We start from the raw sequence: 23,471 nt of genomic DNA, 5'->3' as shown, positions 1-23,471 counted from the left end.
GGTTTTAGCCGCCACAAAAATAGGAAGTTTTGAGTGAGGTGATAACGTAGAATGTGCTCCTACGTTTATAGGCACGATTCACACTTTTTTTTTTACGATCAATGATCTTGGCAGACTAACTGATGACGAGTCAGAGCAGGTATCTTTCCCGGTGCCGCGCTTGACTTTGAATGTCAGGTTGAGTAACATCAGCTCAGAAAACCGGGCTGGTCCATCTTGGTAGGGGGGCTGGCCGTTGCCCACTGGTCAGGCAATGGCTCATGAGTAGTATAACAAACATTTAGCAAAAAATGGAAACAAAAAACTATAGGCCCATGGGCCTCCGGCCATGTCACATTTTTCAAAAAATATATTATATACAGTGCATTCGGAAAGTATTCAGACCCCTTGACTTTTTCCACATTACGTTATAGCCTTATTCTAAAATTGATTAAAATATTTTTCCCCCCCCCACCTGATCAATCTACACACAATACACTATAATGGCAAAAAACAAACAGGTTTTTAGACATTTTTGCGAATTTCTATAAAAAAAAATATCACATTTACATGAGTATTCAGACCTTTTCCTCAGTACTTTATTGACGTTCCTTTGGCAGCGATTACAGCCTTCAGTCTTTTTGGGTATGATGCTACAAGCTTGGCACAACTGTATGTGGGGAGTTTCTCCCATTTTTCTCTGTAGATCCTTTCAAGTTCTGTCAGGTTGGATGGGGAGCGTCGCTGCATAGCCATTTTCAGGTCTCTCCAGATATGTTCGATCGTGTTCAAGTCCGGGCTCTGGCTGATCAATTCAAGAACAGAGACTTGTCCCGAAGCCACTCCTGCGGTGTCTTGGCTGTGTGCTTAGGGTCATTGTCCTGTTGGAAGGTGAACCATCACCCCAGTCAGAGTGCTCTGAAGCAAGTTTTCATCAAGTATCTCTATACTTTGCTCCATTCATCTTTGTCTCGATCCAGACTATTTCCCAATCCCTGCCGCTGAAAAACATCCCACAACATGATGCTGCCACCACCATGCTTCACTGTTGGAATGGTGCCAGGTTTCCTCTGGACGTGATGCTTCTCATTCAGGCAAAATAGTTCAGTCTTGGAAACATCAGACCTAAGAATCTTGTTTCTCATGGTCTGAGTCCTTTAGGTGCATTTTGGCAAAATCCAAGCGGGCTGTCATGTGCCTTTTACTGAAGAGTGTCTTCTTTCTGGCCACTCTACCATAAAAAGGCCTGAATGATAGATTGCTGCAGAGATGGGAAAATCTCCCAGAAGGACAACCATCTCCACAGAGGAACTATGAAGCACTGTCAGTAACCATCAGGTTCTTGGTCACCTCCCTGACCAAGGTCCTTCTCTCCTGATTGCTCAGTTTCGCTGGGAGGCCAGCTCTAGAAAGAGTGTTAGTGGTTCCAAACTTCTTCCATTTAAGAATGATGGAGGCCACGGTGTTCTTGGGGACCTTCAATGCCCTTCCCCAGATCTGTGCCTCGACACAATCCTGTCTCTGGGCTCTACGGACAGTTTCTTCGACTCCATGGCTTGGTTTATGCTCTGACATGCATTGTCAACTGTGGGACCTTATATAGACAGGTGTGTGCCTTTCCAAATCATGTCCAATCAATTGAATTTACCACATGGACTCCAATCAATCTGTAAAAGCATCAAGGATGATCAATGGAAACACAATACCCAATTTCGAGTCTCATAGCGAAGGGTCTGAATAGTTATGTAAATAAGTTATTTCTGTTTTTTATAAACTATCAATTCCCATAACGTTGTTTCAATATGGCTGCGGCCACATCTCTAAGCTTGTGCTAGGCTCTTGAAAACGTTTAATATTATGCTCAAAACATTTTCATAACATCACATTCAACAAGGTTACCTAACATTGACATGTAAAACAATGTAGGTTGATTTGAGCATTTCAGTGCCACTTAGGTCCAACCAAAATTTGACTTCCGCTTTATCCCACTCGCTTTATCCCAACCCCTTCCGAAAGATTCATATACAGGTGGGAGCGGTTGGAGCAGTGGGCTGCCACACCGGGCGATTGTGGAGCAGTTTTGCATCTTTGAAAATAAATGGTCTTTAATGATCTTAAAATGTGTCCCAAGAACAAACTACTATTGAATTAACAAAAACATATCCTCCATACCAGGTATTCCCAAACTGGGGTACGTGCAGTGCTGTCGGGAGTACGCCAAATATAAATGTGATTCACATTTAAAAAAGAAAAATAAATTGTTTTATTTCTATTCACATTTTCAAACAGTCCATTCATATTTTCCAACGGGGCTATACATTTACTCTCACCTGAGTAGCCTCGTTTCACTGCCAAAAATACATTTAAATCATCTAAGCAACAACACAATGTCAAATACAGATAGCCTAGTAAAATAATTAACATCTAATCACATTAACTGTTACTCTCTCATGGGAATTCCACTAACGGTCCGTATGTAGCCAAACGTAGCTGCTGCTCCTTCTGGTTGCTCGAAAATTGATAAATGGTTAAAAAAAATGCCCGCATCCATAGAGACACATACCAGCTCTACTGGTAGTAACATCCTGTTGACGACACAAGCTGTTCCGCTTCCACGAGCACAACCAATGCTAGCATCAGTAATTCTACACTTGTTGTTAGCCCAGCTAGCATGGACACTGACAGTTGTGAAACTGATGCAGCCGAAGAGCTGCTGCCCCCTTACCCGGGAAAGCACCGAACAATAGACAGGGACATTAGACCATCGAAAAGGTGCAAATATGATGAGAACGACATTGATTTGGGGTTCACTTAGATTGGGAGTAGTGCCTTTCCTCAGTTACAGTGCATTATATTTGCAAAAGTACTATCTCATCACTCGATGAAACCTTCACTCTTGCGCGGACATTTCGAAACAAAAACATGCCAATTTGAAAAATAAGCCACAGGAGTTGAGTGAGAATTAAGATGACTTTCGAGTAGTAAGACATGTATAAAAGCAACGGATACCATTAATAAGAAGGGGCTAGAAGCGTCTTTATATGGTGAGCTACCGAGTGGCTCGGACAGGCAAGCACCATACTATTGTGGAGGTTCTTAATTATTCCTGCTGCAGCGGATATGGCTGGGAAAATGCAAAAAAGAACTACACAGACAATTTCTTCATCAAACAACACTGTTTCACGATGCATCAGTAACATGGCAGGAGATGTTTTGAAAAAATGACTGCTTTGCATACAAGCTAGTGAATTCTATGCGTTACAGCTGGATGAGTCAACAGACGTGGCGGACGGCCTGGGACAGCTCCTGGTATATGTCCGTTACGTAAATGTTTCAGATCAAACAAATTAAAATATTATACAAAGATAAACTGCATTTTGTGTTAACTTGGGTTAAGTGGTGATTTTATTTGAGGGAAAAAAGCTACCCGAACCTTCATGGCCCTATGTGACAAAGTAATTGCCCCCTAAACATAACTGGTTGTGCCACCCTCAGCAGCAACAACTGCAATCAAGCGTTTGCAATAACTGGCAATGAGTCTTTCACATCGCTGTGGAGGACTTTTTGGCCCATTCTTCTTTGCAGAATTGTTTTAATTCAGACACATTGGAGGGTTTTCAAGCATGAACCACCTTTTTAAGGTCACGCCACAGCATCTCAATCGGATTCAAGTCCGGACTTTGACTAGGCCACTCCAAACCCCCCATTTTCTTTTTTTAAGCCATTCAGGAGGTGGACTTGCTGGTGTGTTTTGGATCATTGTCCTGCTGCAGAACCCAAGTGCACTTCAGCTTGAGGTCACGAACTGATGGCCGGACATTCTCCTTCAGGATTTTTTGGTAGAGAGCAGAATTCATGGTTCCATCAATCACAGCAAGTCATCTAGGTCCTGAAGCTGCAAAGCAGCCCCAGACCATCACACTACCACCACCATATTTGACTGTTGGTATGATGTTCTTTTTCTGAAATGCTGTGTTACTTTTATGCCAGATGTAACGGGACGCAGGCCTTCCAAACAGTTCAACTTTTGTCTCGTCAGTCCACAGAATATTTTCCCAAAAGTCTTGGGGATAATCAAGATGTTTTTTTGCCAACAGTGAGATGAGCCTTTATGTTCTTTTTGGTCAGCAGTGGTTTTCACCTTGGAACTCTGCCATGGATGCCATTTTTGCCCAGTCTCTTTCTTATGGTTGAGAGGCCTGCAGTTCTTTAGATGTTGTTGTGGGTTCTTTTGTGACCTCTTGGATGAGTCGTCGCTGCGCTCTTGGGGTAATTTTGGTAGGCCGGCCACTCCTGGGAAGGTTCACCACTGTTCCAAATTTTCTCCATTTGTGGATAATGGCTCTCACCGTGGTTCGCTGGAGTCCCAAAACTTTAGAAATGGCTTTGTAACCCTTTTCCAGACTGATAGATGTAAATTACTTTGTTTCTCATCTGTTCCTTTCCTTGGATCGCGGCATGATGTCTTGCTTTTTGAGATCTTTTGGCCTACTTCACTTTGTCAGACAGGTTGTATTTAAGTGATTTCTTGATTCAACAGGTCTGGCAGTAATCAGGCCTGGGTGTGGCTAGTGAAATTGAACTCAGCTTTCCAAAAAATGTGATTAACCACAGTAAATTCATGATTTAACAAGGGGGGCAATTACTTTATCACATAGGGCCATGAAGGTTTGGATATATTTTTTCCCTTAAAACAATTATCACTTAACCCAAGTAAACACAAAATGCAGTTTCTTTGTGTAATATTTAAAACATTTGGATCATCTGAAACATTTAATTGTGACAAATGTGCAAAAAAATAAGAAATCAGAAAGGGGGCAAATACTTTTTCACAGCACTGTATTTTCTCCACTATGCAATGATATGGGCAGCGACCATGTAACGCTTTTACAACATACAGAAGTGCGCTGGTTATCAAGGGGCAAAGTATTGACACATTTTTTTTTAAATTGAAAGACGAGCTTAAAGTTTTCTTTACTGAGCATAATTTTCACTTGTCTGACCGCCTGCATGAAGACGAGTTTCACACACGACTGGTCTGTATGAGGGTTTATTTTTTAATTTTTCTTTTTTAAATTGCCTGAATGATCTGAATCTAGGATTACAGGGACTCTCCGCAACTATATTCAATGTGTGGGACAAAATTGAGGCTATGATTTAAGAAGTTTGAGCTCTCCTGTGTCTGCATTAACAAGGACAACACACAGATCTTTCCATCAAATAAACTCAAGTTTATGGACAATGTCAAATGTGATATCGCGAAGCCCCTGAGTGAGTTTGGTACGCAATTACGCAGGTACCTTCTCGAAACGGATGAGAAACAACTGAATTCATTATACCTTTCATGCCCTGCCTCCTGTCCACTTACCAATATCTGAACAAGAGAGCCTCATCAAAATTTCAACAAGCGGTTCTGTGAAAATTGTATTTAAATCAGAAGCCACTGCCAGATTTCTGGATTGGGCTGCGCTCAGAGTATCCTGTCTTGAAAAATATGTGAGAGTGGATTCTCGGCCCTCACTAGCATGAAAACTAAATACAGGCACAGACTGTGTGTGGAAAATGATTTAAGACAGACTCTCCAATACAACCCAACATTGCAGAGTTATGTACATCCTTTCAAGCACACCCTTCTCATTAACCTGTGGTGAATTATTCACAATTTTCGATTAACAAATAAAGTGTTATATGTAAGATGGCTAAATAAAATGAGAAATTATTGACTATATTATTATTTGTGCCCTGGTCCTATAAGAGCTCTTTGTCACTTCCCACGAGCCAGGTTGTGACAAGAAACACACTGATTCTTATGTTTAATAAATGTATCGTACAGTGTGTGTGGCAGGCTTACAATGATGGCAAAAAAACAACATTTGAGAGTGCGCTGACCCTGGTGCTGGAGAGGGTACGCAGCTGGAGGTTGAATGTTTGAAGGGGTATGGGACAATAAAACATTTGGGAACCACTGCTCTACACTATACACCAGATGTAGCCTATTGTGTCTATAGAGCCTTGTAGCATCCACAAAGGGGCATGAAGCAGATTGGGTTTTGAATGTCAATTCCGGCAAAAAAGAGAGGCTAGGTCATTGTGTGACACTTCCTTCCCCCTGATGCTCTTCCTCCCGACATGAAACGACTGACAGACAAACATCCACGCCCACACATCTAATGGTGTAGCGATTCAACCAGAACACCTGAACCATTCCATGTTCTGTGTTTCTGGAATGAACAGCCTTCCTCTGTGGTCATCTGACTAAAACGTGCCGCATTTCCTTCACATTCTATTACATTACTTCACTTCCTGTAGTTCAGCTTCTTGTGTGTGCTGGGACTAAAGAGAGAGTGTGAGTAGAAGGCAAATGCAATGCATTCATGGATCACATCAATAACGGAGTATGTTGGTTAGTATGTAGGCCTATATGATGATGGTCAATGCATTGTAATAGGAACTGATGCTTAGAAATAGACAGAATATACCTAAAAGCAGACGAGACTAAAGAACCTTTGGAATAATGTAAGACCTTTGGCTATGTTGATCATTTTGATCACAAAACTGTCACTCAAAAGGCTTCCACATTCTTCGGTTTGGCTAGGTACTTTCGTGCGCTCGCATTCCTTTGACCTTCACTTGAAAAAAAAAAAAAAAAAAAAAAGTGTCAATAGTACCGCTTGTCAATTTTGAGATGCCATAGCCAGTATACACTACCTAAAAAGTCTGAATTAATAGATAACTCAAGATATCGGTCATTAATTCAGATTTTTTTGTAGAGGAGCGCTTAGGTCGCGCAATTTTACATCTATACTAAACAAAAATATAAATGCAACAATTTTTCAATTCATAAAAGGAAAATCAGTCAATTCAAATAAATTCATTAAGCCCTAATCTATGGATTTCAAATAACTGGGCAGGGGCGCAGCCATGGGTGGGCCCCAGGAGGGAAAGGCCCACCCACTGGGGAGCCAGGCCCAGCCAATCAGAATGTTTTTTTCCCCCCGGTTGGACATACAGCCAAATTCTCTAAAACGATGTTGGAGGAGGCTTATGGTAGAGAAATTAACATTAAATTCTCTGGCAACAGCTCTGGTGGACATTCCTGCAGTCAGCATACTAATTGCAGGCTCCCTGAAAACATAATGCCACAGATGTCAAGTTGTGACAAAACTGCACATTTTAGATTGGCCTTTTATTGTCCCCAGCACAAGGTGCACCTGTGTAGTGATCATCCTATTTAAGCAGCTTCTTGATATGCGACATGTCCTGTGGATGGATTATTTTGGCAAAGGAGAAACTGTCACGAACAGGGATGTAACCAAATTTACGCACACAATTGGAGACATAACCTTTTAGTGCGTTTGGAATATTTCTGGGATACCTTTATTTCAACTTACTAAAAATAAGACTAACACTTTACAAAAAAATCTAAAAGAATACAAATCTGAAAAAAAAACCTTGCTGAATGAAGGCTAAAACGTTGGCGTAATATATGCAAACTGTTCCGTACTGTTTCAGATGGAATGCATGCGGACACCTAAGAGAGACTCAAGCAGTTTCACTCAGAGGTGAAATATGTTCAGCTTCAGTGTTAAAGGAAATTAAGAATGAAGCCAGTGGAGCAATAGGAAGATGATCATGATTGAGAAACATCCCTGGGGTTTAAGACAAAACATCCTCCAAGCGGACTCACTTCCTGTACAGACCACCTCCACCTCCGTGTGTGATATCAGCTGTTTGATATAGGTCACATCATTGGAATAGACAATGACTGAAAAACACCTTCACTATACATCACAGGCTGGCTCATTATCTTTAAGATAATAAATGCAATACACTCTCCATAAATCTTATGTTTGATGTTAAATTGTATAAACTGAGCGATAAGCAGCCTTATTAGTAGTTTTGACATTAAACTTATTTATGTCGGTTTTTTACAAAAAGCCATAAACTAGGAATATCAAAAATGTGATATTCTTGTGTTTTATATACAATTCTACACTGAGTTTGGAATAACGTGAAAATTATAATGTCCTTTTACTGTGAGAGCGGTTTGAAAAAGACCACTTGAAATTTCTGCCTGTTTTGGTGGGATGTTTTGGCCTACCTGGTGACCTCACCAGGCAGTAAATTAGGTAATAGATTAATTAAGAAATAGTTCCAAACCTCTCTGCTAATAACAGCTAGTTTTCAGTTTCCCCTCCCAACTCTGACCACTCCCAGACAGTCCTAGCTAAATTGCCCTTCGCTAAGCTATTGTTTTTCTTTTTGACTATTGTAATTGAAAACAATCACAGTAAGGTACTTAATTGTTACTCCGAAATTATTTGATATTGAAATAAAAAACAGCTGCATTAGTGGGTTCGATTCCCGGGACCACCCATACGTAGAATGTATGCACACATGACTAAGTCGCTTTGGATAAAAGCGTCTGCTAAATGGCATATATTATTATTATTATTAATGTGTGACCCTCACCTTGCACCGACCCAACTTGACCTCTCATCCATTTAAGCCAAAGGTTAATGTAAACTAGTTATGTTTGCCAAGTGTGTCAGTTGGACATCTTGATGAACAGCAGACAAACCATTAACATTCCGGAGCTTGGTTGGCACTTATGAAATTAAGTGTCTGCTTTCCTCGAGAGGCACAAGTCTCCTTGGAAGACAGTTTCCAGCTAAATGTATTGCCTATACCCCCTCCCTAAGAATAAATAATTATCAAACCATGCTTGAACTCCTGAATAATCACAATATTGTATCAGTATGGACAAAAAGGCTCCACTTTTGTTTTTAAATATGATTTGAACCTAGGTCTGGGCTCAAATGACTAGGCTATTTGGGGCCGTTTTTTCCTCATGCTACTCCATGATAGTCTGAGAAGGATTGAGACAGGATGCAGGGAACACAGCCGCCCTGACCTGAAACATCCTCTAAAATCAAAGGTGGGAAAATCGTGAGGGGAACGTGGTCTGGCGACAGCCAGGCACCACTGAAGATTGTAATCAAAAGTTAACTACAGCACAATAAGCTAATATTCAGGCTACAATACCTTAGCTTCAGACATGGCTACTGTGTAGTATGATTCTGATGGTTCCCCAGCTGCCAGTCTACAGTTGCCAGGATCAGAGGATGGAAGAAAATATACTTTATAAAAAGGACTAGATGAAGAACCGTTACTTCATTCCCACACAGGGGGGAGGGGCAGGCAATCTGGACAACAGGGCTCTGTGAAGCCAAGATAAGTCTATTTTAAGTCACATTAAAATTGAGATTTAGCATCTTATCATGATGACATGAAGTGGAAGGATGAGCTTTATTAATGTCCCCAGAACCTCAGCCAGATACTCGTCTCCTTCTGTAAACATACTGGATCTCACCCCTACATGTGTAACAAGATCCAGATTACAACCCAGAGTTGGAGAATGACAGGAAATAAGAGCTAATGTTTTTTATGACTGAGCAAAGAGATCGGAATGGGATGTGACAGAGAAAAGGCTCTCCTTCCTTTAACATTGTCACTTAAACAAATGCCTGTGCTTTGTCGTGGGGAAAAAAATATTTACCACGGTTGAGGATGGACATTGCAATTCCAGACTTTACTTGAAGGAAGCTGCATCCTGAATAGATGTTCGGCCATCGGCTTGTGAGAAAACAGAAATATGGGTATTGTTGTTTTATCCTCTCAGCCCTTCTCCCCGACCTGTTGATGAAGCTCTATCCCAGGCAAAGATGAGGATATGGTGGGAAGTGTTTAATTAGTGCATCTGCTCCTGTGTGTGTGTGTAACAAGTGGAGTCTACACATTGCTTCTTCCAGCCTAGCAGCTCTTCACAGTGACTGGCTACAGGGATATAGTGGGAGGGGCCTTGCCATTACTCCCATAGCTAGTAACCAGAGGGCCAACTGCAGCTGAAATCAAGAGGCTGGAGGCTTAGTGAAAAAGGGGGAAACGTGCAGTCTAGGAATGACACCATCTACCCGGCATACCCACTGACTGTATCCCCTCCTCCTGCCTATAAAATAACCTGCAGAATTGGACTGTATGCACTTCGATATTCCAGAGGATAGCAATACAACTATATTTAACCTCGAAAAACATTCAACTGAAAAGGCAGTGACCCAAAAGGAGAGCTTGGGTAACATTTTTACAAAACATTTTTGTTTTAATTCTTATAAATGTTTTATGTTGGCTTACTGGTGGTCTTGAGTAGCTGCCTGGCCCTGGGGGCAGGCTACAGGAAAACTCCAGACCCAACAGCTGCTAAGAGACAGTACCAGATCCAAAATGGCCCGTGCAGCTACACCTTCCTGCTGCCTGAGCAGGACAACTGCAAGACCCCAAGCAGCACCTACACCAACCTGGTCCAGAAGGACGATCCGGCAGAGTATGATGAGTCGGTCCAGAGGCTAGAGCAGCTGGAGAACATCATTGAGAACAACACGCAGTGGCTCCTCAAGGTAAAGTCTTCTGCTTGACGTCACACAGCAGCTTCTCTACTAGGAGAACAGGTCTGTGTTCAATGCCGTCTTACACCTATTCCCATGGTATTATACTTTTTTTGGGGTCCCTCTATCTTGTATGATATTTTACATCCCTCCAATTTGTATGTTGTATTACTTGCATGTCCAGGTACACTCTGGTGTAGTGCCTGCATTTAAAACGTAACAAGGAACTTGGTTCCGGATAACCCGTTGGGTGCTGTGAACCTTTCAGAGATTAAAAATTAAATGAATGGTTCTGCTGCTCTGCCATCATGTTACGTCAACTTGACATAAAGAGACCGCAAGTTTTTGCAACCTTTGGTATAGAGGTATAATTTAGAAGGGGGTGGGGGGACAAACTGACCTCATTATGTAGCCTACTGTGCAGAGGTGATGTTATGTAGTGTCATGATTTCCCACTCTGCACAATATTATTAAGAAGTTGCTTTCTATAGGAATGTCTCATTTCCCACCCCGTCAGAAAAGATGAGTATACACACCAACTTTTCAGTGATGTGCAGACGCGTTATACTCCAGTCACCTTTGTTACTGCAAAGAAGGCTTTGAAAGACTAATTCAGATTTTTAAAATGTTCCTTGTAATGAAGCAAGCAAGTGAATTGTGACATTGTCCTACTATTTGAAGGGGGCATCTTCACATGGATTCAGTCTTGAGCAATAAGAAAGTGAATGTGAGCTGAAGTAGGGAGAAAGTAGCCTGTGTCACAGAAGCAGGGCTGTGGTGGCTCTGAGTGGGTGAGAAGGGCCGAGTAGTGACAAAGCCTCTACACAGGTGCCCAGATGAAGGATCTGCGCATCCCTTTCAGCACTACTGAGCCATCACTTGTGTGAAAGGAATGGGCTCAGGCTCCCTACATTCTTTCCCACTCTTTAGAGAGTTTGATTAATGATGAAGTCTATAGAGCTCTGACAAGACAAGCACAACTCATTGCCTGATCAACAGCTCAAAACCAAAAGAAACAGACCCTGGCCTGAATCATTCCACCAGCTCAGCTGCTACTAAGCATTGGGGTCCCTAGACCTTTTGTCATTGCCGTTTTATTAGAGCAGAGTCACTGCTTAAGAACACTTTATTTAGAATAATGTAGGCTTTGATGCTTTGAATTTGGCACTGAACATAATTTAGCTTTTAAAGGTAAAGACAGCAACTTTTCAGCTATGGACAGTGATTGGGCTACTGTTTAATAAGATGTCATCACACCGGAAGAGTTTAAATACCTAGAAATGAAGTGGTTCAAATAGTGAACCTCTAGTCTTTAGACTCCATAATGATCCTTCATTCAGTTCGTTAAGCATTTACTGCCTCACAGGCTTTTATCCTCCAAGGAGGATCCCCGGAAGGATTAGAACTTTGTCATTAATATCCATCAAGGAAAGAATTGCGATACTTAATTGATTGATGTAAAAACAAACATTAAGTGAGCGTAACTAATCTATAGGAGCTCTGCAAAGGTTAAGAGACTCTCCTGGTAAAATTTAGGTTGATTTCAACGCATCTAGAATTCTGGAGGTATTGTAAAGGGAAAAAGTAAGCTATGTAATATGCACATCACTACTACTAACAATTAACAAGCCTTATCCAAAATATAAGTATACATTTTCCTAATACATTGCTAATAAACAAACACCTGAAATTACCCTTTAAACAGGAAATATTTCCTGATGTGTCAATTTCATACACTACAGCTTGTCGGTATATCAGCATTATACGTAATAACAGAGGAAAAAGGTCTTCCTTTGAACTTCCCCATGTAAGACTGAGTCGAAGACAGAGGAAATCATTGTACATCAACTGACGAAAAGACAATTTGTGAGAGCCGAGGTAATACCTCAATCTTGCACTGTCTCACTCTCAAAATTGGAAGACAGGATAAGGAACTTTGCTGTCGTGCCGGTAAAATAAAATGTCATTTTGCCGTCACGCTTTTCATTTGGGTGTACAAACAAGAATTCCTCGTGGAATACATAGAGGCAGGAGTGGAGTAAACAACTGATTAGAACATTTGCAGTTAATGGAATGTCCCGCTCGCAGTTCCGATGACACACTCTTCCAGCCTCCACGTGCCTGTGACCAGGAACACAGACAAGATGGAAGTGGAGAAAGGAAGACAAACAAAATTAGCAATGATTGCAGTACTTGTCATGGCAAAAAGCAAAATATACTTCCCGTTTTAAAATTGTCCCAATAGATGACCTTTTTGGCAGATGGGTATGTATACAGCCTAATTGTTTACGCAAACAAAGATCAGAACGATTAGGCCTACTAACGCTACTAATATCCTCTTGCAGTATAAGACGCAGTGTCGTAGAGGATGCAACTCGTCACTCATCATTTCCATCCTGTTTACAAGACTTTCAGGCCTGATTGCCACTCAGGAACTCAATGCAGGAAAGAGCTTTATGATTGGGTTTGTTTTAAATCTGGCAGTTTCATTTTGACAGGTGGCTACTGGATAGGGGGACAAGACTTATTTAAAGCTCTTATTTGCTCTAAAGAAAATTATACAGTGTGGGACAGACAATTGAGAAAAAAAATCTTATTTCAAACTTTTCTACAGGTAGGAATGTTACAATTATGAGTTTGCCTTCACGATGACTTAACCAAAGGGCATTGAAAGGGCATTCCAGTGCAGTCCCCATTGACAGTGATACAATTTGATATGACCAAAAATGACCATATTAAAAATGTTTTAATTTTCGGGAAGCTATTAATCCCTTGTGTAGATCAAATATGAATCAGCAGGGATGCTGGGAAAACATTCTCAGTCTTCCATTTTTGACCCCTCTGAAAAACAGAAGCACATGAACTTCCTGCCCCAATTTATAGAGGCTTCAACATCATGTAATCTAAACAGTTGTCAAAATTGCCTGGCCTGTCACCAGATAATTCTGCCCACTTGTACCGCTCAAGAGATTTCTAGGTCAGACACAAGGGGGAAAGCCATGAACTCCATGACAAGGCGGTAGTGCTTAAAAATAGTAATTCTAAAGAAGAACAGCCTATACTTTCACTGTGACATCCATATGGTAAACCGCAATTAATTTGAACCCATCACAATGACCCAATAACTCTGCAAGGGGACAAGGCAGTAAGCTCCAATCGTTATGCCCTGTATGAAATATAACCACTCCTTTTCCAGCTCCTCTACCATTGCTGAGAAAACATGGACAAAGGCCTAATATCATGGTATATCACTTAAACCATCTCACTAACCTGCCTTCAACTTTTCTTCATCCTTACTGCAGCTGGAGAACTACATACAGGAAAACATGAAACAAGAGATGTTCCAGATCCAGCAGAATGCAGTGCACAACCACACGGCAGCCATGATAGAGTTCGGAACCAACCTGCTGAGTCAGACTGTTGAACAAACACGGAAGCTGACCAACGTAGAGGCGCAGGTGAGGACCTTTTACTTAATATAGTTTTGAAAATATGCTAAATTAATAAAACATTCAAAACCCAATAGCCTACACCAAACAAAAGTTATAAAAATGTGAAAAATATGAAAAAAATCAAATGCTGTCCAACAGGGCCAGGATTTGCTGTAGAAAGTCATTGACCTTTTGTGAACGAACTACACAGCATTTCCTGTTATTAACGGCATTGTATTCCCACAAGAAAGGGCCTATCAATTTGTCATAATCAGACATCCGTCTGTTCAAAGCCACCAACACCAGGTCCAATAGTAGCCCGACACATACCCAACATTCATGTAAACAACAAATTGGCACAGGATTTTGCTGAGTTCAGTTCCTCAAACTGGAAAATAAGAGGGGGCTTTCTAGAACCAGGAGTTCAATACGTCTGTGAGGAGACTTTCATTACATTATACAGCCACTTTCACAGTAGACCCTACATCCCCTGACCCCTTTCCAACATATCTGTCCTTTATTGGAATTTGATTGTTCTGTTTTTTCCTGTTACGAAACAGATTTTTCCGACCATCTAGGCCTATGCACATTGTGCGCTTTAGAAAGTGAAGCGAACCACAAAACTGTGTTTGCACATGAAGTGAGATAGAACTGTTACAAATCGAGTTTGGACTTAAATTGTAATCAAGTTAAGCGCTACTATTACAAGATAAGTGTACTGAGGGCCTGTATTAATATTTAGTGTACTGTAAATGTTTTCAGTGAGAGGGAAAAAACTAAACTGATGGCCGGCTGTGCACAATTTATTTTTAACTGTAGCTGATCCAAAAGTATTGAAGTGAACTGTGGAATTGTTTGTGAAACAAATTACTCAAGAGAAAAACAGGGAGATGTCAGAATCCATTACCAATTTGACATTTTTTCTAACCAGGAAAGACCAAGTTCATTTAATCATACCACATCCCTAATTGAGAGAGTACCTCAAGGACAGGTTGTGAAATTACAGAAGTAAAATGACTTGTTAATTTGGTTCTTGCCAAATATTCAACATAATGACAAATCAAAATGGTGTTTACTTAATTTAATCTGTAAAGGGGTTGCAGCAATTACTAGCTCCATCTAATCTAAAATATAATAATTGTGGGAATTGTCTATTTAATCTTTAGGTAATAAATCATACAACTCGGCTCGAACGTCAGCTTCTTGAGAACTCTCTATCAACGAGTAAGTTGGAAAAACAGCTCATTTTCCAAACAAATGAAATAACCAAGCTGAATGACAAAAACAGGTAAGGATATTTGTTTGCATTAACAAACTTCACTTTCATTCAGGTGCCCCATCTCAAAATCATGCTTCAACTAAAACAAGGCTACAAACACTAGACAGTAGCCTAAATATTTAGGCTAATATTCCCTGTGTTTTCTGTTAAACACATTTTTGCCCAATTGAAGGCTTCTGTTTCCGTAAAACAATTTGATACTTGATATGAAATACTACAAGACCTGTAATGCCAACCAGCTCTGCTGCGAGTTGCTGAGTGTGTACCTTGCCCTTGTTCCTCCCCAGCTACCTGGAGAAGAGGGTGGGGGAGATGGAGGAGCAGAGGCAGGTGGAGCTGAAGACGCTGAAGGAGGAGAAGGAGCAGCTCTCTACACTGGTACTGAGACAGACGGCTGTCATCGAGGAGCTGGAACAACAGCTGTTGCGGGCCACCACCAACAACTCTGCCCTGCAGCGGCAGCAACAGGAGCTGCTTGAGACCGTCAACAACCTCATCAACACAATCTCTATCCCCACAGGTGGAGGTGGGTGACATTATGACAGCGTCTGGTAGACTTAGGAGGGGGCTACATTGGCATCACTGATTAAGACCAGAATGCTATGGGCAATTCAATTTGTGTAGCGTAACTAATAAGCCACAGTTTAGTAAAATATAGATTGTCAACTGTTGATCAAATCAACCTTTGAAAAGTCACAGTATACTAGTATGTATTTACAGTGCCTTCGCAAAGTATTCAGACCCCTTGACTTTTCCACATTTTGTTAGGTTACAGCCTGCTCTTATCCCCTCCAATTATTAAAAATAAAAAACAGAAATATCACATTTACATAAGTATTCAGACCATTTACTCAGTACTTTGTTGAAGCATCTTTGGCAGCGATTACAACCAAGTCGTCTTGGGTATGACGCTACAAGCTTGGCACACCTGTATTTGGAGAGTTTCTCCCATTCTTCTCTGCAGACCCTCTCAAGCTCTGTCAGGTCTCTCCAGAGATGTTCGATTGGGTTCAAGTCTGGGCTCTGGCTGGGCCACTCCAGGACATTGAGAATTGTCCCGAAGCCACTCCTGCATGGTCTTGGCTGTGTGCTTGGGGTTGTTGTCCTGTTGGAAGGTGAACCTTTGCCCCAGAGTCTTTAGGTGCCTTTTGGCAAACTCCAAGCGGGCGGTCATGTACCTTTTACTAAGAAGTAAAGTGTCTGGCCACTTTACCATAAAAGCCTGATTGGTGGAGTGCTGCAGAGATGGTTGTCCTTCTGGAAGGTTCTCCCATCTCCACTGAGGAATTCTAGAGCTCTGTCAGAGTGACCATCGGGTTCTTGGTCACCTCCCTGACGAAGACCCTTCTTCCTCAATTGCTTAGTTTGGTCGGGCGGCCAGCTCTAGGGAGAGTCTTGGTGGTTTGAAACTTCTTTCATTTAAGAGTTATGGACGCCACTGTGTTTTTGGGGACTTTCAATGTTGCAGACATCTTTTGGTACCCTTCCCCAGATCTCTGCCACGACACAATCCTGTCTCGGAGCTCTACGGACAATTCCTTCGACCCCATGGCTTGGTTTATGCTCTGACATGCATTGCCAACTGTGGGACCTTATATAGACAGGTGTGTGCCTTTCCAAATCAATTGAATTTACCACAGGTGGACTCCAATGAAGTTGTATAAACATCTCAAGGATGATCAATGGAAACAGGATGCACCTGAGCTCGATTGTAGTATAGTTATGTAAATAAGATATCAGTATTTTATTTGTAAGAAATGTGAAAAAAATTCTAAAAAATGTTTTTTTTTTGCTTTGTCGTTATGGGGTATTGTGTCTAGATTGCTGAGGATTATTATTCTTTTTTTAATCTATTTTAAAATAAGGATGTAACAAAATGTGGAAAAAGTCAAGGGGTCTGAATACTTTCCGAAGGAACTGTATGTTAAAGTACATGTACAAATTTGCTGTATTATCAATTTGATCAGCACTCCACTTTTTGCAGGGAACAAGCCTACCATGATGCAGGACACACCAACCACATACCCAGACTGTGCTGCTGTCTACAAGTCAGGAAACACAGACAGTGGAGTCTACTCACTGACCCTTTCCAACACTACACAGGAGATTAAGGTAGAATTAAACTCATGTTAATATTGGTCCTATTCAAGCTATAAGCTCCCAACATTAAATCAGAAGTACAATCACATGGAGACTCGTTAAGAAATAAGTAAAATTTTTCAGCCAATCCTTTAATTCAGAGTAAATTCAAATGTTCTCAGCCTTTGGTTTGTTTTGTGCATGCCCGAGCTCAAGTAGGGATCTCCTTAGATACTTTTCAGTGGTTAGAGTTAGACTCTGGCACATCACTTGTTTTAAGAAACCTCCCATTCCATTCAACTAGACTGAGAGTGCACTGCTGAAGTCGAAAGTCCCTCAGTGTAGTCAAAAATCTGAATTTATTATAGCTGGAGTAATCTATGTTTTTTGTTTGAAGGCTTACTGTGACATGGAGACAGAGGGGGGTGGATGGACGGTACTACAAAAACGATTTGATGGCCGTGTTGACTTTCACCGTACGTGGAAAGAGTACAAAATGGTGAGAGCTAGAGGAAATTATCCAAGTTCCACAGCACAAAGCTTAGATAACACTGCCAAGTGTCAACAAAGAGTGAAAAATGTTTTGTTAAAATATCTCAGAATGCAACTCAACTGTGATTGTGATTATGCTAAAGGTGAATCATTGTTTTATGTTCCTTCAAAGGGCTTTGGAAACCCTTCAGGTGAATACTGGTTGGGAAATGAGTTTGTTTCTATACTGACCAATCAGCACCCATACGTCTTGAGGATACAGATGATGGATTGGGAGGAAAACGCAGGATTCTCACTATATGACCAGTTCTCTCTAGGCAGTGAAGCAGAAAACTACAGGTAGGCCTAGGTTTCCTATGTGTGGTGTCTAAATATAGGCTACATATGTAATATAAAAACAATGTTAGGGGAGTCTTTGTGTGTGGAGGACCATTGAATATAGGTGATAGTTTTTATTACTTTGTGATGTGGACTGAAATATATCATAGCTGCATAAGAGTCCATTAACATTACTATATCAAAACATGTTGAGTAAAGTATTATAATGAAATGGTGTGCAAGTCATGTTCTTGAAAATCAACAAATGACAAACAAAACATTTAACTTGCCTGAAAATATACATAAATACAAAATGGGGTGGAAGGGTCACCAGTCCAAAACAAATGTGTTGCCATCTAGAATATGTTTTGGATCTGTGACATAGAAGGCTAAAATGAATCAGTCTTCTAAACCTTCAATCTGTACCCCTAGACATCACCAGCGCCTGCTAGAGCATAAGCTGATTTCAAGGAGAGAGCCGATACTTCCTTTCTATTCGAGCAGCAGACCTCAACTCAAGCACACTCCTGTTAATTCCTTTAGTCTCAAAGTATATCCAATGACAATTCTAGAGCCAGACAAAGCTTATTTTCATACTGGAATTGAGAGGCCACAAAACAATGGAGGTCAGCATTGACATCAATATCTAATTTTGTACAGAATGAATGACAAACAAACCATTACAGGGCACTTCTTTCAGAAAACCCTGCTGCAACTTTCATGAGTCACTTAACATCCAAATGACTAGTGTGTAGACATAGCCTATTAGGTTCTCATGGAGCACAAGAAAGGTTAAAAAGTCAGTAAAAATAAATAAAAAGGAAAACACATCTACAAATACAACCTCTCCTGTACATAGTTTACTGCTAGCAGAGTAAGGAATACATGGCAGACTCAATTCCAGCATTTCCCTTATATTGTAAAAAGATTCATAAAAAATAAACAGCACCAGTGAGAGTTGACACAGCTACTCTTCATTTTTACCATTTTCTAAATTGTAGAATAATAGTGAAGACATCAACTGTGAAATAACACACATGGAATCAAAATATATTTGAGATTCTCCAAAGTATCCACCCTTTGCCTTGACAGCTTTGCACAATCTAGGCATTCTCTCAACCAGCTTCATGAGGTAGTCACCTGGAATGCATTTCAACTAACAGGTGTGCCTTGTTAAAAGTTAATTTGTGGAATATCTTTCCTTCTTAATGCGCTTGAGCCAATCCGTTGTGACAAGGTAGGGGTGGTATACACAAGATAGCCCTATTTGGTAAAAGACCAAGCCCATATTATGGCAAGAACAGCTTAAATAAGCAAAGAGAAAAGACAGTTCATCATGACTTTAAAACCTGAAGTCAATACGGAACGTTTCAAGAACTTTTAAAGTTTCTTCAAGTGCAGTCGCAAAAAGCGCTATGAAACTGTCTCGCATGAGGATCGCCACAGGAAAGGAAGACAGAGTTACCTCTGCTGCAGAGGATAAGTTCATTGGAGTTACCAGCCTCAGAAATTGCAGCCCAAATAAATGCTTCACAGAGTTCAAGTAACAAACACATCAACACCAACTGTTCAGAGGAGACTGCATGAAACAGGCCATGTTTGAATTGCTGCAAATAAACCACTACTAAAGGACACCAATAACAAGAAGAGACTTGCTTGGGCCAAGAAACAAGTGCAATGGACATTAGACCAGTGGACATTTGTTCTTTGTCTGATGAGTCCAAATTTGAGATTTTTGGATTCAACCGCTATGTCTTTGTGAGATGCAGAGTAGGTGAACAGATATGTGGATCCCACCGTGAAGCATGGAGGTGGTGTGACGGCGCTTTGCTGGTGATACTGTAATTTATTCGAATTCAAGGCACCACAGCATTCTGCAGCGATATGCCAACTCATCTGGTTTGAGCTTAGTGGGACTATCATTTGTTTTTCAACAGGACAATGACCCAACACACCTCAAGGCTGTGTAAGGGCTATTTAAACAAGGAGAGTGATGGAGTCATGCATCAGATGACCTGGCCTCCACAAATCACCTGACCTCAACCCAATTGAGATGGTTTGGGATGAGTTGGACCGCAGAGTGAATGAAAAGCAACCAAAAAGTGCTCAGCATATGTGGGAAATACATGATTCCATATGTGTTATTTCATAGTTTTGATGTCTTCCCTATTATTCGACAACGTAGAAAAGAGTCAATAAAAACCGTTGAATGAGTTGGTGTGTCCAAACGTTTGACTGGTACTGTGTATAATATATTTAATTTTCGGGATGGTAAAACGTTTATTGTAAACAGACTAAAACTATATATATATATATATTACCTTTATTTAACTAGGCAAGTCAGTTAAGAACAAATTCTTATTTTCAATGACGGCCTAGGAACAGTGGGTTAACTGCCTGTTCAGGGGCAGAACGACAGATTTGTACCTTGTCAGCTCGGGGGTTTGAACTTGCAACCTTACGGTTACTAGTCCAACGCTCTAACCACTAGGCTAAGATAAATGGAGCCATTATTTTTTATAAGATCATCTTTGAGAACTAACAAACAAAATAATTGCCACCACTGCTGAAAAAAAACATTCACCAAGTCATTCCCTAAACTTGGGTCTTTTGAGGAATGGCAATCACGTATTTCCTCCTCACAGTGTATTTCTCCGTTTTCATTTCACAGAATACACCTTAAAGGCTACAGTGGCACAGCAGGCAAAATTAGTAGCCTTGGTCAGCCAGGAAGTGATTTCAGCACAAAAGATGCAGACAACGACAAATGTGTTTGCAAATGCTCACAACTGACCACAGGAGGTAAGGAACAGGTTAATTTGCAAATCACCTTACAGTTTTCACTGGCCTTTATTAAGAAGATCAATTATTCCCTTCATTATTCCCTCCACTTGACCCCCCAACAAGCTTGGGTACTTCTCCCAGAAATCTGCAAGAAAGTTAAAAGACCTCTTGCTTTTTCTTTCTGTCGCGGGGTCAAGGTTCTTGAGCAAAATTAGCTCAGAGTTAATCACTGATGAGTTCATTTGGGAATTCTGCCCCTGCAACTGCTGACATTAATAGTCTGGGAACTGAGGATTTTTTTCCCCTCCCTCTCTTGGAGCTCAGAATAGAGGTCCTGCTCCATGCCACTGACATTTGGACTGCTTTGGGGCCAAACTTGGACTCCTTCAGTATCGGTGTCTGCTTACTTGACATATGAGAGGGTCTCCTCCAAATGAGAGGGTCCCCTCAGAGGTTTTGTACAGAGGAATCCCTCCACCTCAGGGAATTGTTTGGGATAACCAGCTGCATATTAACGAAATAAGACTAAGATGATAGACACTCGGGGGGAATGACCTAGACTTGCTTGCACTCCATGTGATAACAATCCAGACCTTCCCATTTAACTCAACAAAGAGGTACAAAAGTGTGCAAGTTTGTTGTAATGTGATAATTCAAAGCATCAATGTTAGACGGAGAAGCACAGTTACTCATTGGGCTTGTTGCCTTATAGACAATGCACCCAATGCACATCCTGAAAAACCTCAGACTGACAATCTAATTTTCTGTTTTCCTAGGCTGGTGGTTTGACGCCTGCGGCCCCTCCAACTTGAACGGAATATTTTTCCAGCAGGGCCAGAACTCAAATCGATTCAATGGAATCAAATGGTACTACTGGAAAGGCTCAGGCTACTCACTGAAGTCCACCACAATGATGATCAGACCAGTAGACTTCTGAGGCTGTGACAGAGACATGCCTCTCACAGACATGTAATAGAATGGAGAGCAGAGCTCTGTCACTCTGGGAAACAACTACACAGACAAGACAGACAAACAAAAAGACCAAACAGACCGAAGTGCTCCATAACAGCAACCTCATCACTTCCGAACATTCCACAAGGGAAGGAACAATTAGCTTTGCTCCAACAAGTCTTTTTATTTTATTTTTTAAAACTTTTGTACAAAATGGACAGGTGAAGACTAGCAGAAAACTCTATGAACTATCTATACTAAATATATGGGCTTTGGACTGCATAACCAACCAGGACAAGGCAGTCAAAAGATGACGCGTTGGAAATCTTGTATTTATAGCAAACTGGAACTGTGGTAGAGATTGTTTTCTATTAATAAGCATTACTAGGGGAAATGTCAGCGTGTAACACATTGCAAGGTTGACAAAGTTAATTTTGTAATAATGATATTTCACCCCATTAACATTTGACACAATGAATTGGAAAATAAGTTATATTTATAATGTAAAATAAAAATGTAACAATAGCCCTAATTTTAAAAGCAAAGAAAACTAGGGTACAAAGCACAATACTTCATACATATCAAATATGAACATCATGCAAAAAGGCAATCTGTAATGAAGCTACAGATTTTCTTCCTTACAGGAATTGTACATACTCCGTGTCTTCAGAAAGTACTCATACCTCCCTGGTCTTTGTGGTTGAATGGGTTTGAAATTCACTGCTCAACTGAGTGTCCTTACAGATAATTGTATGAATGGGGTACAGAGATGATAGTCATTAAAAAATCATGTTAAAACACTATTATTGCAACTTATGTGACTTGTTAATAAGCACATTATTACTTCTGAACTTATTTAGGCTTGCCATAACAACGGGATTGAATACTTATTGACAAGACATTTCAGCTTTTCATTTCTAATTCATTTGTAAAAACATCATTCCATTTTGACATGAAGTATTGTGTGTTGGCCAGTGACACAAAATCTCAATTTAATCCATTTTAAATTCGCACTAAGACAACAACATGTGGAAAAAGTCAAGGGGTGTGAACACTTTCTGAAGGCACTGTAAATTATTTAATTCAAATGTATAGATGGTTCACAAAATGTATTAAAATCAATGTGATAACTTTGATCGGCATGTTACTAAAAACATGTCATCAATGTTAATTAACCTAATTATTCAAGCAAACGTAATATCAATTGCAAATCCTAAAGTGTGTTCAACTTTTTCCATGATTACTTCGACTTCCACCTTTTTTGCCTGACTGACTACATACTCTCATGACTCCAATCTGTACAAGTTATCCAGTACTATGGAGCATATCTGCTTATATTTATCAATCTAATTTAATTGTTTTATTGTAGAAATGTGATTTATGGTCATAACTTATTCAATATACTTCACCCATTGTTTTGTGAACATTCGGGACCACAAGTTAATTTTCACTTAATTCTTCTAAGTGACTTGTGGTATGAGTAAGATTAGTCTATTTGGGACTTTTTCTATGTGGAGTATGGATAATGTCTTTGTCAACGGCAGGAATGCAAACAAATAGACTTTAGAACTTAATTCCAATCATGTTGAAACTACAACCTACAGTTCTTATGTTTTCATTCTGCTTTAACACAAAACATAAAATACTTGTTTTAATGTCTGATGTGTCATATGCCTCTGCTTTAAAACTGCCTTTAACTTTCAATTCAGTTAGATT

General features: G+C 40.5%; 2 protein-coding genes across 2 annotated transcripts in view; one reads left to right on the top strand and one right to left on the bottom strand.

Moving 5' to 3' along the window:
- LOC118398285 (microcephalin) overlaps positions 1–23,471 on the bottom strand; it is a 61,336-nt gene that overhangs the window by 10,926 nt on the left and 26,939 nt on the right. The window lies entirely within an intron of this gene.
- Positions 8,724–23,414, top strand: LOC118398292 (angiopoietin-2-like). The gene is made up of 9 exons (XM_035793490.2): positions 8,724–10,433; positions 13,724–13,879; positions 15,019–15,140; positions 15,419–15,657; positions 17,116–17,243; positions 17,608–17,709; positions 17,875–18,041; positions 20,692–20,822; positions 21,581–23,414. Exons 1-9 carry the CDS (start codon positions 10,152–10,154, stop codon positions 21,739–21,741), a joined length of 1,488 nt encoding a protein of 495 aa, XP_035649383.1. The 5' UTR covers positions 8,724–10,151; the 3' UTR covers positions 21,742–23,414.

Source organism: Oncorhynchus keta, chromosome 2, assembly GCF_023373465.1.
Source record: "Oncorhynchus keta strain PuntledgeMale-10-30-2019 chromosome 2, Oket_V2, whole genome shotgun sequence".
NCBI lineage: Eukaryota > Metazoa > Chordata > Actinopteri > Salmoniformes > Salmonidae > Oncorhynchus > Oncorhynchus keta.
Note: the sequence above shows the minus strand (reverse complement) of the source record. Positions and strands in the feature narration are given on the sequence as shown.